Source organism: Zeus faber (genome assembly GCF_960531495.2).
Source record: "Zeus faber genome assembly, chromosome: 21".
NCBI classification, from domain to species: domain Eukaryota; kingdom Metazoa; phylum Chordata; class Actinopteri; order Zeiformes; family Zeidae; genus Zeus; species Zeus faber.
The window spans coordinates 2,625,274-2,638,378 of record NC_137208.1 but is presented as its reverse complement, the minus strand read 5'-3'; the positions used below and the strand labels follow the sequence as shown (position 1 = coordinate 2,638,378).

The window sequence follows — 13,105 nt, the reverse complement described above, 5'->3', positions numbered from 1 at the left end:
CAACATTACTGAACATTTGCACATTCCTGCACAAACTCTACAGCTTTATTAAGACAAAAACAAAAAAAACCTGCCTTATTTTATATATTCTTATATATTTTACTTATTGTTTTACATTTATGTTTCATGTATGTACCGAACACCAAGACAAATTCATTGTACGTGTAAGCTTCCTTGGCAATAAAGACGAATCTGATTCTGATACAGTAGGATACGATATAATGCAGTAGGATACGATACAATACAGTAGTATATGATATGATACAGTAGAATACGATATGATACAGTAGGATCCAGGATATGGGATAGGCTATTTGTAAATACAGATATGTGCAGGACAAGATATATGTGGCACAGTGGCGCCTCACAGCAAGAAGGTCCTGGGTTCGATTCCCGCCTGGGGCGCTGTTGGCACCGTGCTCCGGTGGGTTATCTCCCAAATAGGAGCCTTTCTGTGTGGAGTTTGCATGTTCTCCCCGTGCTCACATGGGGTTTCCTCCACCTCACGTCAGTAAGGACCCCCCCCAAAAACATGCCCCCATCATCGTCTGACCAGCGACGGACAATTATCACCTGGTCCCCGGGCGCGTCCACGTACGCTGCCCACTGCTCCTGGCTGTGCCCCCGGAGGAAGGACAAGCCAGGATGGTTCAATGCAGAGGAACCATTTCACCGGCCACCATCAAAGCATGTGTATGTGTGTGTGTGCAAGCATGTGTTGTAGTGTGGTGTGTTGCGTGACAAATAAAGACTGTTTCTTCTTTCTTCTTCAGTAAAGTGCATGTGAATAAAGTGAGTATTGAGATATACAGTACAGTATACTGTACAACAGTACGACACAGCAATACAGCTACACCGAACAGAACAGCAATACAGTGCAGTATGCAGTAACCCAGTACAGTGATACAGTATGCAGTACAGTATTCAGTAACCCAGAGCAGTGATACAGTATGCAGTACAGTACGCTACATACAGTACAGTAAGGCAGTGAGGCCTGTGTGAGTGTCTCAGTGCTTTTTGTTAGGACCTCTGGTGAGTTTAGTGTTGACACCGAGACCCTGAATTTCTTCAGCTGCCTGACGTGGTAAAGACGCCGCCTCTCCTTTCTCTCCAGAGTGTCTGTGGATATGATATGATACAGTAGGATACAATACAATACAGTAGGATTAATTACAATATAGGAGGATACAATACAATAGGATATGATATGATAGGATACAGTAGGATGCAATACGATACAGTAGGATACAATACGATAGAGTAGGATACCATAAAATACAGTAGGATACAATACTATGTTGTAAAACACAGTAGGATACAATACAGTACAGTAGGATACAGTATGATACAGGAGAATATGATACAATACAGTACAGTAGGATACAATACGATACAGTAGGATACGATACAATACAGTAGGATAGGGTAGGATACAATACGATACAGTAGGATACGATAAGGGTAAGGCAGGAGTGTCCAAAATTTTTCACTGAGGGCAACATACAGAAAAATATACGAGGGCTGGGCCACTCACTTGAGGTGAGGTATATCCCCTCACCTCTTGTGTATTAAAGTTAGCAAAATTAATCAAATGTAGGTGTGTAGGTTATGCTTGATAATTGAATATGCTTAAAGAAAAAAAAACAGCCTACATCACAACTTTCCATTAATGAGTTTTCATTTATTTTGTGACAAAAACGTTTGTCAGCACATTCTCAAAACAGCAGCCTCAGATTGCTTCTTAGTCAGGATGGTGATCCCCCTTCACAGTCCTGTAAAAAGGGGGAAATAAGGGGAAAAGGGGATGGGTGTATTTCAAGTTGTTATGCAAATTAGTTATTGGGCTTGTTAACACATCAACTAACGTTTGTTAGAAAATGTTATCAACTTTAATTGACTGAATTTATTAAGTAATTGGGCTTAATGCATGAATACTTTGTAATATATTTTTAACTCACCTATAATGGAAACAGCGTTGCAGTGGTACTCATTGGGAGCAGTGATGCTGCGCTTTGGATTGAAGGCCTGCAGGTCAGGAGAAAGTTTGGTGGTTGAAATTAGAAGGACATCACAGAGACGGCTGTCGGTCATTTTGGTTTTCAATCTGCTCTTGTTCAGAGTTAACAGTGAAAATGTTGGCTCACATATGTACGTATGTTGAGCCGAACAGACTCATCATTATTCTTGCGTGGCGTCTTTTCAGAGGAAACTTGCCTTTTTCCAAGCTCCGGTAGAAGTCAGGTAGGGAGAGAAGCTGATGTTGATTCTTCAGTTTTAATTACATCTTCTGATGGTCAAACTTGGACACAGATCATCAATGTTGTATTGTGGTGTCATTGGGTGTTTCAGGTCTTGCAACAAACACCCTCGTCCAGGTGACCCAAACCAGGGTTGATCAAGCCTCGGCCTGTATCCAAGCAACATGCAACTTACCCCACTGGTCACCCCTTTTTAGCCACAGCCATCCAGACGCCTTTTCCGCTGGCTCCACGTTATTGTTGATGGCTTTTTTCCTCTTCAGGCCCATAATGCCCAGCACTCCATAGGCCTTGCTGAGGGAATAGCTTGCAAACCGCAGACTGCATGCACCTGGTCCTCCAACCACACCTGCAGCAGTCCTCCACCAGCTCCTGGTACTTGGCCCTCTTCCTCTCTTGTGCTTCCTCCATTCGCTCTTCCCAGGGCACTGTCAGTTCCAGTAGGATGAGCTGTCTTGTGGCCTCTGAGACCAAGATGATGTCTTGTCCCAAAAAGTCTGGGCGACGTGTGATGGAATTTTCAGCTGCCTCTCGAGGTCTACTGTCATCACCCAGTCTCCTGCTGTGGATAGCCGCTCAACAGAGCAGTTCCTGGGTCTGAGCTGGTCTTTGCCTTGTAGGCTCTTGTTCAATGTGTTAAGATTATCAGTAAGATCAACTAAAAAAAGCCAGGTCTGCCAACCGTCACTCAGTTCATGAAGAGGTCGGTCCTTCACTTTCAAAAACTGGTTGATTTCTGATCTCAGGGAATAAAACTGCTGCAGCACAGAGCTGCGACTTAGCCAGCGCACATCAGTATGGTAGAGTAGGTCCCCATATTCAGCATCGACATCAGATAGGAAAGCTTGAAATTCTCTGTAGCGCTCCTTTTCCTCGTGCTCGAGTTATGTTGATAGTTTTCACAACAGTGTTCATCACATCACCAAGCTGGAATGTCTTTGCACAGAGGGCTTCTTGGTGGATGATAACAGTGCATTTTAACAGCCTCACCTCCACTCTTTTGCACCTTGGTGCCCACCATAGAGGCATTCCTTTGCGTTCGCATGTCATTGCTGGAGTCCATCCATTGTAACTACACAGCTTGTCCCATTTAAGTCCCATCTTGTCAATTGCAACACAGCTTTAAAAATGTCCTTATGAAATGGAGAATAAAACTCTCGCCATGTTGGCACACCGCGGCCAGAAAGACTCTGTCTCCCTCCCTAAACCCTTACCTGTGGGCAGGAACTCCCACAAATGGCGCGCTGAGCAGGGACCTGGCAGGGGCAGGGCGCCAATCCACTGGCTCCGAAAACGCCTCGCGGAGCTGCACTGCAAAACCCTGAAAGAACAACTTTAGGCCTTTTATCTGTGGATCTAGAGTGGCCGCGAGAGATTTTTACGTGCCAACACTCTCAACACAACAACAACAACACAACAACAACAACAACAATGGAGCCACTGTTCACGGGCGGGCTCACGGAGAAAGCACCGTGGCAAACGAGACGGCAATTGGGTCAGAATGAGGACGCAACCTTACCGTCTACCTCTGCCAAGCATCCTTCTTGCCAACGTTCAGTCTCAGGAGAACAAGGTGGATGAACTTCGGTGAGGATTACATTCCAACGGGATACGAGAAACTGTTGCATCCTCTGCCTGACGGAGACGTGGCTGAACCCGCTGGTGCCAGATGAAGCCATTCGTCCAGCCGAGTTCTTCTCCGTATTCCGCGCCGACAGATCGAGGGAGTCGGGCAAATCCAAGGGTGTAGGCATCTGCCTCATGATAAACAACCGCTAGTGCCCCCCCAACAACATCAGGACTCCTGCCGTCCATTTTATCTCCCCCGGGAATTCAGTACAGTCATCACCACAGCTGTTTATATTCAACTGCAAGTGAACGCCGAGCACTATCAGACCTGTATGATGTGTTGTGTGGATTTCAAAACAAACATCCTGATCCGGCTGTGGTGGTGACTGGGGACTTTAACCGGGTGAACCTTAAAAAGTTCTGGCCTAATTTCTACCAACACATCACGTGTGCCACCAGGGGAGATAGAACTTTGGACCATTGTTACACACCTTACAAGAACGGATACAAGACCGTTTCGCTCCCTCCTTTCAGGCAATCTGATCACACCACGATTTCGCTGGTTCCCGTTTACAGGCCTCTGATCGTGCGAGAATTGGTGGTGACGAGGGAAGTGAAGCGGTGGATGGACCAATCAGAGGCTGCGCTTCAGGACGCTCTGACTGCCGTTGACTGGGACATGTTCCAATCAAGTTCAAGTGACGTCAGCGAGTTTACGGAAGTGGCTGTGAGCTTCGTAGCCATGTTAGCGCAAGCATCGTTTCCACGGTGTAAGTTCGGATATTCCCAAACCAGAAAAACGTGGGTGGATATGTCCATCTGCTGAGCTTCTGAATGCTCGTACGGCTCGTAGTTCAGCTTTAATACCATAGTCCCCTCCAGACTGGCTGTCAAGCTGCAGGAGCTCAGACTGTATACTCCGCTGTGTGCCTGGATCCTGGACTTCCTCTCAGCCCGGCCCCAGGTGGTTAGGGTGGGGAAGCACATGTCCGGCTCCCTCACTCTGAATACAGGATCCCCCCAGGGCTGCGTCCTCAGCCCCCTACTGTACTCCCTGTACACACATAACTGTGTGGCCAGGTCCAGCTCCAACACCATCATCAGGTTTGCTGACGACACCGTTGTTGTGGGCCTGATCACCGACGGCGATGAGAAGGCCTACCGCGAGGAGGTGACTGACCTGTCACTCTGGTGCCAGGACAACAGCCTCCTCCTGAACGTCAGCAAAACTAAGTAGCTTATTGTGGACTTTAGGCGTGGATTACAACCTAGGATGCACGCGCCTTTGGTGATTAATGGGACTTCTGTTGACAGGGTGAGCGGCTCAAGTACCTGGGAGTCCACATCACAGAGGACTTAACATGGACTTTACAAACAGACACTCTGGTGAGGAAGGCGAGGCAGCGTCTTTACCACCTCTGGCAGCTGAGGAAATTCCGGATCTCTTGAGGATCCTCAAGTCCTTCTACTGTGGAGCGGTGGAGAGCATCCTGACAGGCAACATTGCTGCCTGGTTTGGGAAACTGTACTTTTCAGGACAGGCGGGCCCTGCAGAGAATGGTGCGTTCAGTGAACGTACCACTGGAGCTACCCTCCCCTCCTTGCAGGACTTATACACCAGGAGGTGTAGAAGCAGAGCTGCAGGATCATGAAGGATCCTCACCACCCCAACAACGGGCTGTTCCAGCTGCTGCAGTCGGGCAAGAGCCTCCACAGTCACACAGCGAGAACAGAGACACTGAGACGGAGTTTCTTCCTCAAGCCATAAGAACTGTCAACGCTGAACTCACCAGGCGTCCTCACTGAGTCACACACATTGTCTCCACTACCTAACTGTACTGTATGCAGCATACTGTACTGCATACTGTATCACTGTTCTGGGTTACTGCATACTGTGCTGTATTGCTGTTCTGTTCGGTGTTACCTTATTGCTGCGTCGTACTGTTGTATACTGTACTGTATATCTCCACACACTACCTCACTTTATTCACATGGCACTTTAATGCACATATCTGTTTATACATAAAAAGCCTATCCCCTATACAGTGGGGCAAAAAAGTATTTAGTCAGCCACCAATTGTGCAAGTTCTCCCACTTAAAAAGATGAGAGAGGCCTGTAATTTTCATCATAGGTTCACTTCGACTATGAGAGACAGAATGGGGGGAAAGAATCAGAAAATCACATTGTAGGATTTTAAATGAATTAATTGGTAAATTCCTCGGTAAAAAAAGTATTTGGTCACCTACAAACAAGCAAGATTTCTGGCTTCCACAGACCTGTAACTTTTTCTTTAAGAGGCTCCTCTGTCCTCCACTCGTTACCTGTATTAATGGCACCTGTTTAAACTTGTTATCAGTATAAAAGACACCTGTACACAACCTCAAACAGTCACACTCCAAACTCCACTATGGCCAAGACCAAAGAGCTGTCAAAGGACACCAGAAACAAAATTGTAGACCTGCACCAGGCTGGGAAGACTGAATCTGCAATAGGTAAGCAGCTTGTTGTGAAGAAATCAACTGTGGGAGCAATTATTAGAAAATGGAAGACATACAAGACCACTGATAATCTCCCTCGATCTGGGGCTCCACGCAAGATCTCACCCCATGGGGTCAAAATGATCATAGGAATGGTGAGCAAACATCCCAGAACCACACGGGGGGACCTAGTGAATGACCTGCAGAGAGCTGGGACCAAAGTAACAAAGGCTACCATCAGTAACACACTACGCCGCCAGGGACTCCAGCAGTGCCAGACGTGTCCCCCTGCTTAAGCCAGTACATGTCCAGGCCCGTCTGAAGTTTGCTAGAGAGCATTTGGATGATCCAGAAGAGGATTGGGAGAATGTCATATGGTCAGATGAAACCAAAATAGAACTTTTTGGTAAAAACTCAACTTGTTGTGTTTGGAGGAGAAAGAAAGCTGAGTTGCATCCAAAGAACACCATACCTACTGTGAAGCATGGGGGTGGAAACATCATGCTTTGGGGCTGTTTTTCTGCAAAGGGACCAGGACGACTGATCCGTGTAAAGGAAAGAATGAATGGGGCCATGTATTGTGAGATTTTGAGTGAAAACCTCCTTCCATCAGCAAGGGCATTGAAGATGAAACGTGGCTGCGTCTTTCAGCATGACAATGATCCCAAACACACCGCCCGGGCAACGAAGGAGTGGCTTCGTAAGAAGCATTTCAAGGTCCTGGAGTGGCCTAGACAGTCTCCAGATCTCAACCCCATAGAAAATCTTTGGAGGGAATTGAAAGTCCGTGTTGCCCAGCGACAGCCCCAAAACATCACTGCTCTAGAGGAGATCTGCATGGAGGAATGGGCCAAAATACCAGCAACAGTGTGTGAAAACCTTGTGAAGACTTACAGAAAATGTTTGACCTCCGTCATTGCAAACAAAGGGTATATAACAAAGTATTGAGATGAACTGTTGTTATTGACCAAATATTTTTTTTTAATCTTATTTTATTTTATTCTATATTATTCAACTTACTTACTACATTACATTTTCGGAATCAGTTGGTCAAGTAGAAAATTTTAGGTAGCTATTGTGTTTAGTCCAGAACATTTTGTGCGTAATCACGGGTTGTGTTGCATTGGCATTTCACTGCATATTATATATGAAAGTATGTAAATGTATGTGACGAATAAACCTCTTGAATCTTGAATCTTGAAACGATGATCGATACAGTACCATGAGGTTTTATGTCGCATCTCCACCCTGACCCCGCCCTCCTACTTCCTCTTCCCACTGGCAGGCAGCTACTTTGCCCGGGACGCCAGCTACTCCCACAACTACACGGGCGATGACCGCCTCAAGACGCTGCTGGTGTGCCGGGTGCTAGTGGGCGACTACGCCCTGGGATGCTCCACCTACCTGCGCCCCCCGTCCAAGGAGGGCAGCCACACCCACTTCTACGACAGCTGTGTGAATGACGTCCGCTCGCCCTCCATCTTTGTGTTGTTTGAGAAGCAGCAGATCTACCCTGAGTACCTGCTCCGCTACAGGGAGGGCAGGGCCACGCCCGCCCAGATGCAGTACCGCCCAAGGCCAGCGGGGCAGTCGCTGTCGGCATCCTCAATGTATGCTGCTGCATCCACTGCATCTCTAATATCTAATTCCTTTTCTTCATCTCCTGCATCTCAGTCTACTCCCTCTACTTCGTCCTCTGCATCTGGGTCTACTCGCTCTTCTTCGTCTACTGCATCCTGGCCTACTGCCTCTTCATTTCAGTCTGCTTTCTCTTCTTCAACCCTGAAGGGGTCAACTGCGAGTCAGGGCACAAAGAAAGAATCTGATTCCTGTGTTGTGAGTTAGTCGCAGGTTTGATGCGCCTGATTATTAGATGACTGGTAAAAAACGTGATGCGTTAGGGCCGTTATTCGCTTTTGTTATGTGTCAAATACTTACAAAAAAAAGTTTAAAATAACTAAAAACTTTATAATAAATTGCCATCAATCAATTAATTACTGATTTAGCATCCAAACCCCAAAAAATGCCTTGTTGTCCAGCAATTAAGATGGAGAGATATAGAGTGAGAGAGAGGATTTATTAATCTCCAGATCGAACAGCAGCAAATTAACTACAAAATTGTTGATGTAGTCGGGATTGCGTCTGGCCGAAGATACCGAGTCGCAAACAAAACGAGACGAATGACTCTTTTGTCGCAGTGACCCTGGCTCCCGACTAATTTAAAAGATTTATACACTATGAACAAATCGTTTACAAACCGTCTTGCATCAGTAGCATAGCGTAGTTTGGATCCAAGTTGGAGTGTTTTTCAATAAATAAACGATGCAAAGGCAACTTTGCATCGTTCTGTTACCTCGGCAAACCCTAGTCAGAGTGATCTTCCCTGAAATTCCCACTTGGAATTCTCACTTTAATGGCCATTATATTGCCCGGTCCTTTGGAGGCCAAAGCACGCCGAAGGCCTTGAAAAGATCCCAAAGACAGTTCATAATTTTTCGTAATACTGGTGATATTAACTTGTTGGTGTAAATTATGATTTTCAAGCTGGTAAACAAAGAAAAAGTAAAATTGTTTTCATATTCTTCAAATGATCTAATCAATTGACAAGCTTGAAATGATTTCCAGACAAAGTCCTCTCAGGTGTGCACGCTGCTTTCACAGTCACATGGCTGTTGGACCTTTAGATTCCTTGCGGCAGGTAATTCTGAGGTAATCCTACGGTAATTGTGCAGCAGGTTATTCTGAAGTTAATGTTAATAACCTTCAAATTCATTCAGTCCGCAGTAATACATGGGCCTCTTTTGGCCCGCAGGCCACCAGTTGAACAAGCCTGGTGTAAAGAGTAGAAACAGAAACATTTGAATTAAACCTTTACCCCTTTCATTGAGTTTTAAATGTTTAGATAATAAGTATTTTGTTACAAATTATCCAGATTTTTTTAAATTTGTGGTGATGGTTCTTCTCTTCCTAATGGATCAAACTCTCAAACCACAACTCAGTTTGAAATACATTATGAAACATTGCTCTGGCAGATCCACCTGCCCCACCCCACCCGAGTGGTGTTTCCAGGGCTCTCCAGCACAGAGACAGACGATGGAGTTGAAAATACAAGTTTATTGTGGTGAGTGGGTAAGGTGGAACAAGCCTGGAGCAGATGGACACATGTCATAACAAGGGCTCCTCTCCTGTGTGTGTGTGTGTGTGTCTGTGTGTGTATGGGGGGGGGATTAGGGTTTTACCTGCTGCTCGTTAATTACTCTGATGAGCAACAGGTGTACAGCCACACCAATCCTGGGTCCAGTTACCTGGACCCAGGACAGGTGTGGCTGCTCAAACCACACCATCCCCACACCATATAGGCTTAGAGTTATTGTTTTCTGCCTGGATTCCTAATCATGATTCTCCGTTCATGAATTGGGGTTTGAAAAACTTGTAATAAATGATCTAAAATTTGAAAATGGCCTGTTTTAATTGAGGTGAACTTTATGTACCAATGAACAATCTCAAATTACAATGAAAAAAGGTAGAGTAGGAAGGTAGATTCTCAAATGAGTCAGAGTTGGACCGGTCAACTAGCCTGGTCCACATATCCATTTTCCATAAACGACTCTCTGGTACGCTCGTTATCAGCCGTTCTGACACGTTCTCTGCCATCTCCTCAATCCTGCGTTTGACTGAGTTACCAGACAATGAGATGAGGTTGATTGGCTCGCACTCCTCTCTCCCATTACCCCCACGATCACTTTTGTGGCAGGAAGATTTAAATTCTCCCCAATTGTATGCAGCTTACCAGGCTTGGCTTTTAGTCGGGCGACCTGATAGACGCTTCCGCTGCCTTTGTGTTCTCGGTGCCCATACATGACGTTTCCATGACTTTCTTCTTGCCCTGATACTCGAACCTGGTTCTCGAATACTCGATACCTGATCGAAAAATTCAAGCGGCTTGGACGTGTCCAAATGATGTTTTGTCTGGAGGTGACGGTGCAGTTTAAACTGTCACGACCAGGGCTAGGGGAGACCCAAATGCACGACCCTGGGAGACGGGAGGCAAACAAAGGATGTTTATTAGCCCACACGGTGGAGCTGGCCGGGGGACCCGGTGAGGTAGGGGTGGAGCAGGGCTGGGCAGGGATGATGATGACCGGGAGGAGGGGTCCAGGATCCGGGTGGAGAGACGGGGAACAGGGCTGTATGGAGAGGGTCGGACAGCCTTGATCAACGAGCGGAGACATGCAGGTAAACCGGGCTGGCTGGAGAGGGACGGCCAGACTGGGTCGACGAGAGGAGGCAAGCAGGTAAGGGGAAGACGAAACAAGGAGACATAAACTAGGGACTTGAAACAAGTGCTAGGAGCTTGGAACTTGGAACTAGGAATGGAGCCAGTAGCTGTACAACTCGGGTAAGCTAGTTGACGGTCTGGCAATGAATGACTGGGAAGCTGGAGACTAAATACTGTGTGAAGTGATGCAGGTAATTGATCCCAGGTGTGTGCAATTGGCTCAAGGAGGGAGCTGCAGATGAGGCAAGAGCGGCCTCTAGTGGTGCTGGGAGGCCGTGGGTCTAACAGTACCCCCCCCTCTACGGATGGCCCTTGGCGGATATTTGGAGTCCGATTGAAATCCCGGATGAGGGAGGCATCCAGGATCTGTCTCCGGGGGACCCAGGAGCGTTCCTCCGGACTGTACCCCTCCCAGTCCACGAGGTACTGGAGGCCCCTCCACGGGGCTGCACATCCAGCAGGCGCTGCACTGTGTAGGCCGGGTGACCGCCGATGGTGCGGGGGGGTGGTGGGGCCTTGGCGGGGAGGGAGAGAGGGCTGGAAACCACCGGCTTAAGCAGGGACACATGAAAGGTGGAGTGGACACGGAGGGAGGGAGGGAGACGGAGGCGTACGGCACAGGGGTTGATGATTGACACAATGGGGAAGGGACCCACATACCGGGGAGCGAGTTTTCGGGAGTCCACCTTGAGGGGCAAGTCCTTTGTGGAGAGCCATACCATCTGTCTGGGGACGTATGTGGGTGCGGGCGCACCCCTAGGAGTAAGGCAGAGCGGGCCCTCCTCCACGTCCTCCGGCAGCGACGGATGTGGGCCTGGACGAAGGGTACGGCGATCTCAACCTCCTGGGCAGGGAACAGCGGAAGGGCGACAGACCAGAGGAGGCGTTGACCAGGGTGTTGTGGGTGTATTTGGCCCACGGCATCTGGTCGCTCCAGGAGGTGGGGCTGGTGGTTGTCAGGCAGCGGAGCATGGCTTCCACTTCCTGGTTTGCCCGCTCCGTCTGGCCGTTGGTCAGGAGGTGGAAACCGGAGGAGAGACTGACCTGTGCCCCCAGGGCCGAGCAGAAGGCACGCCAGACCTGGGAGGTGAACTGGGGACCTCGGTGCAACACCACGTCTGCCGGGATGCCATGGCGGTGGAACACCTCGGCCACCAGCAGGTCCGTGTTCTCCCTTGCCAATGGTAGTTTGGGCAGGGCGAGGAAGTGATGCGCTTTAGAAAAGCGGTCCACCACCGTCAGGATGGTAGTGTTGCCCCGGGATGGTGGGAGACCAGTGACAAAGTCCAGGGCGATGTGGGACCAAGGACGAGTCGGGATGGGTAACGGGCGGAGGAGGCCGGAATGGGGTGGTGTCAACGCCCACTGCCGGTAGTTGAGCCCCTTCGCCGTCCGGATATAGGCCAGGTTCTTATGATCCAGACGACGAAGGGGTGGTTTGCTCACTCAAGCCAGTGGCGCCACTCCTCCATGGCTAGTTGCCCACATCCTAATTGCGCTCGGGTAGGGTGAGCATGCGGGAGAGAAAGGCACAGGGGTGAAGCTTACCGTCGGTTGGAGAGCGCTGCGACAGTACCGCTCCTACCCCCGTGTCCGAAGCGTCCACCTCTGCCACGAACTGGAGGTTGGCGTCGGGCTGGGCCAAGACTGGGGCCGACGAAAAGCGGCTTCTGAGGTCGAGGAATGCGGCCTCGGCCGCGGGGATCCACTTGAACCCACTGCGGTGGAGGGAAGGACTGAGAGGGGAGCGGTGATACGGCTGAAGTTTCGGATGAAGCGCCGGTGGAAGTCTGCAAACCCAAGGAAGCGTTGGAGTTGCTTCCTATTGGCTGGGGTTGGCCACTCCATCATGGCGGCCACCTTCTTGGGGTCAGCCAAGCCTCCTTCGGCCAATGATGAATCCTAGGAAGGAAACGGACGGAACATGGAAGACACACTTCTTGGCCTTAACAAACAGACGGTTCTCCAGGAGCCGCTGCAGCACCAGGCGTACGTGTTTTACGTGGTCGGAGAGGGATTTGGAAAAAATCAAGATGTCGTTGAGATACACAAAGGTGGTAAGCGTTGCGGAGGTCGAGTTTGGAGAAGTGGGTGGCACCCCGGATGTGGACGAAGACTGAGTCCATCAGGGGCAAGGGGTACTTGTTCTTGATTGTGATGTCGTTGAGTCCCCTGAAGTCAATGCAGGGACGGAGGGTCTTGTCCTTCTTGGCGACGAAGAAGAACCCTGCGCCCAGCGGAGACAACGAGGGGCAAATGAGCCTGGCAGCGAGAGAGTCGCAGATGTAGGTCTCCATGGCCTCCTGTTCAGGCCGGGAGACGTTATACAGGCGACGGCAGGGGAGGGGGAGCCTGGCAGGAGGTTGATTGCGACAGTCGTAGGGGCGATGAGGTGGTAGGGATAGTGCGCCCTGCTTGCTGAAAACAGGGGCCAGGTCCAGATATTGTGAGGGAACCGAGGACAGATCGGGGCTCTTGTGGTCCCTCGGCGGCGTGTCCGGCGGCGGGGTAGAGGCCGAGC

At 49.1% G+C, this 13,105-nt stretch overlaps 1 protein-coding gene across 1 annotated transcript in view; it reads left to right on the top strand.

Annotated features, from left to right (window-relative positions):
- The window catches only part of LOC307246393 (protein mono-ADP-ribosyltransferase PARP12), a gene marked incomplete at both ends in the record, with an annotated part of 39,567 nt that overhangs the window by 24,155 nt on the left and 2,307 nt on the right, over window positions 1-13,105 (top strand). Inside the window, one exon of the mRNA XM_080022313.1 lies at window positions 7,591-8,141. Coding sequence (XP_079878439.1) covers window positions 7,591-8,141 — 551 coding nt within the window. The remainder of the gene's footprint in view (window positions 1-7,590; window positions 8,142-13,105) is intronic.